Source organism: Gossypium hirsutum, chromosome D13 (assembly GCF_007990345.1).
Source record: "Gossypium hirsutum isolate 1008001.06 chromosome D13, Gossypium_hirsutum_v2.1, whole genome shotgun sequence".
NCBI lineage: Eukaryota > Viridiplantae > Streptophyta > Magnoliopsida > Malvales > Malvaceae > Gossypium > Gossypium hirsutum.
The window spans coordinates 6,969,843-6,972,659 of NC_053449.1; the positions used below are offsets into that span (position 1 = coordinate 6,969,843).

Here is a 2,817-nt window from a genome sequence, read left to right on the forward strand (position 1 = left end):
AACTTGATAAAAGAACTAGATGAAAAATACCTGAAGAAAGAAAAAAAAAACACTTAATGAAAGACTTAATTGAAAGCTTGATTTATGAATTGATCATTAAAATGAACAAATGTAACCTCTATTTATACTAGTGGCCTTGCTAAATTAAGAGCCAACTAGTATAGAAAATCAAGGAAAATTTTCCATAATATAAAAAATATCTCAAAATAATCTCCCACTAAGTCAACAATTTCAGCTAATTATTCTTGGAAAAATTCTGCTTTGGCCCTCCTTCTTTGCTTCTTTCTTCAATCTAGCCCAATTGTTTCCTTTTTCTTCTATTTAGCCCCAAATTGCATTCCTACACAAAATTCAATAAATATGGCAAAATTAGTGGTGCATTCTCATAAATTAACCAATTTAATTACATAAAATATGTAACTTTAGCAGTTAATCATTTTCTTAGCTTATATAACCATTTTTACAGAGTTTTTTTTATGTTGTCATTTCTTCTTTCGCAGGTTCAAGTGGGTGAAGCAGGTGGTGGCAGGTGCCGCACAGCAGTGGCGGTGGCAGACATGCGACGGCCAAGAAAGCTAGGGTTTCAGCTTTTCTTAAACCCTAGTTTGACTTTGGTTTGTTGGGCTGGGATGTTGGGTTACGTTTAGGTTTGGGTTTGGGCTGTTTGAATTTTTGGCTTGTTCTAGATTGAATTTGTTTTTGGGTCTGTTTGGGTTAGGTTTAGTTTGGGGTGGGTTTGATTTATTTGGGTCTGATGGGTTAGGTGTAGTTTGGTGGCCCAGGTTAAATTGGGCTTGTACAGTATGCGTTGGTATATGACAATTTATTTATAATGTAATGATTTTCATTATGATTTAATATAATATATTTTCATATATTAGTTAATTTAAATATAATATAAGTATTTTTATAAATTTAATGTTTAATTATAGTTTAACTAAAATATAATTATTTATTTATTTATTTTCATATATATATTTTAATTTAACATCCTTAATAGTGATTTTCGATTTTGATCTCACTAGTAGTGTTGCGCTTGAATTTAAATATATACTATAAGGTTGATTTTAATTTCACTACTATAATAACTAATCTCATTAACACTATTAGTTTTAGTCTTAGTGAAACCAACTTCACTGTTGATCTAGACGGACCCACTCTTACAAAAATTGTCAATAAACTATTGCCTAGTGACAAAGCTCCAGTAAGCATCAAGGTTTAAATCTAATAAAAAACTCATCCTCTTTAACATTGAAAAATGTAAATTAGTTTAACCTCAAATTGTAGTTTATTGTAGACCTGTCCATGGGCCGGGTCGGGTTCGGGTCGGGCTCAAAAAAATCTTCGGCCCGCCTCCTAGGCCCGGGCCCGGCTCGGCCCGAATATGGGCCTAAAATTTTGTCCAGGCCTGGCCCGGCCCGGCCCATTTTTAAAATAAACATTAAAAAATTATTTTAAAAATAAAAAAATTATTTTAAAGTATTTTAAAATTTAAAAATAGAAATAATATATATATTTATTATATTCGGGCCGGGCCAAAAAAGTGGTGCCCGAGGCCCAGCTCGTTTTTTAAACGGGCCTCGTTTTTTTACCCAAGCCCATATTTCTAGCCTATATTTTTACCCGAACCCTCCCATATTTCGGGCGGGCCGTCGGGCCGAGTGGCCAGGTGTTTATTTTCTTTAAGAATAATTTAGGTTAGTTTAACTTCGAGATAATTTGAGTTAGTTTAACCTCAAATTGTAGCTTATTAGTCAAGTGTTTACTTTCTCAAAGAATAATTTAGATTTGATTCACCGTTGCATCATAATTAATTTATTTTGTTTATATTTATTGTTTCATTCTTATCTTAGTTTCATAAACTCGTGTGTTAACAATGGATTCAGTAATTAATTAGTTAATGAAAACATTATATATAAAAAATAAGTATATAATCCAATAATAAGCAAAATAACTATCAAAGTACAGAAAATCATGGGAATTGGGGAAACTCCCATTTATACAAAGCAATATAAGTGGTGGACAAAAAAATAAGACTCTGGATTGGAATTGCCACCCATCACCTAGCGAAAGGGAATTTTAAGGACTAGAAGGAGAAGGTGGTGGAGAGAAGAATGGAATAGAGGGAATTGTAGTTGGGATTGTGGGAATCGAAGGCATGCTTGGTAGAGGGGGCAATGTGGCCCTTGGTACACTAGGCAGTGTGGGCAAAGCGGGCATGGTAGGAAGTGGAGGAAGCGCCCCAGGCCTTGGGAAAGATGGTATGGATGGCTGTGGGAGATTAGGGATAGATGGGAATGGTGGGAGTGTGGTTGTAGGCAATGTTGGCATTGGAGGCAGTTGCTGAAGGTGACGAGCTGCAACCCCGACATCAATGCTTGCAAGCGACAGAGCCACGAAGAATCCCAAAGCAAAGCAATTGAAACAACCCATTTTGTCCAGAGATTTTGAAACTAATTATAAGCTGATGAAAGAAAGATTTTGAGTGAGGAAGAGAAAGCATGGTGTTGGGGTTTATAAAGGCCTTGGAGCAGTGGGAATAGGCCACTGGAGTTGGTAATATTTGATCATGTATGTTTGGAATGGAGAAAACTTGGTCAATATTGAAGGTATTGGTAGGTCATCTTCTCATGGGATTTTGGAGTTTAAAATAGGTGAAATGCAGTAGTTGTGGTTGGCATAGAAGCTACCTCATGTAATGAAGTCAGCCTCTTAATTAAATTAAGAATATGTCAAATAGTATTATTCGACTAACCTCTAAGTTAGCAAAGTTTCCCAAGCACGATTGGCATGAGACGATAACTTTCAAAGTTGATT

At 35.3% G+C, this 2,817-nt stretch overlaps 1 protein-coding gene across 1 annotated transcript; it reads right to left on the reverse strand.

Annotated features, from left to right (window-relative positions):
• Positions 1-2,079: 2,079 nt before the first annotated feature.
• Positions 2,080-2,433, reverse strand: LOC107919546 (RNA-binding protein 12). The gene has a single exon (XM_016848989.2). The coding sequence runs from the start codon at positions 2,431-2,433 to the stop codon at positions 2,080-2,082; it is 354 nt and encodes a 117-aa protein (XP_016704478.1).
• Positions 2,434-2,817: the final 384 nt, after the last annotated feature.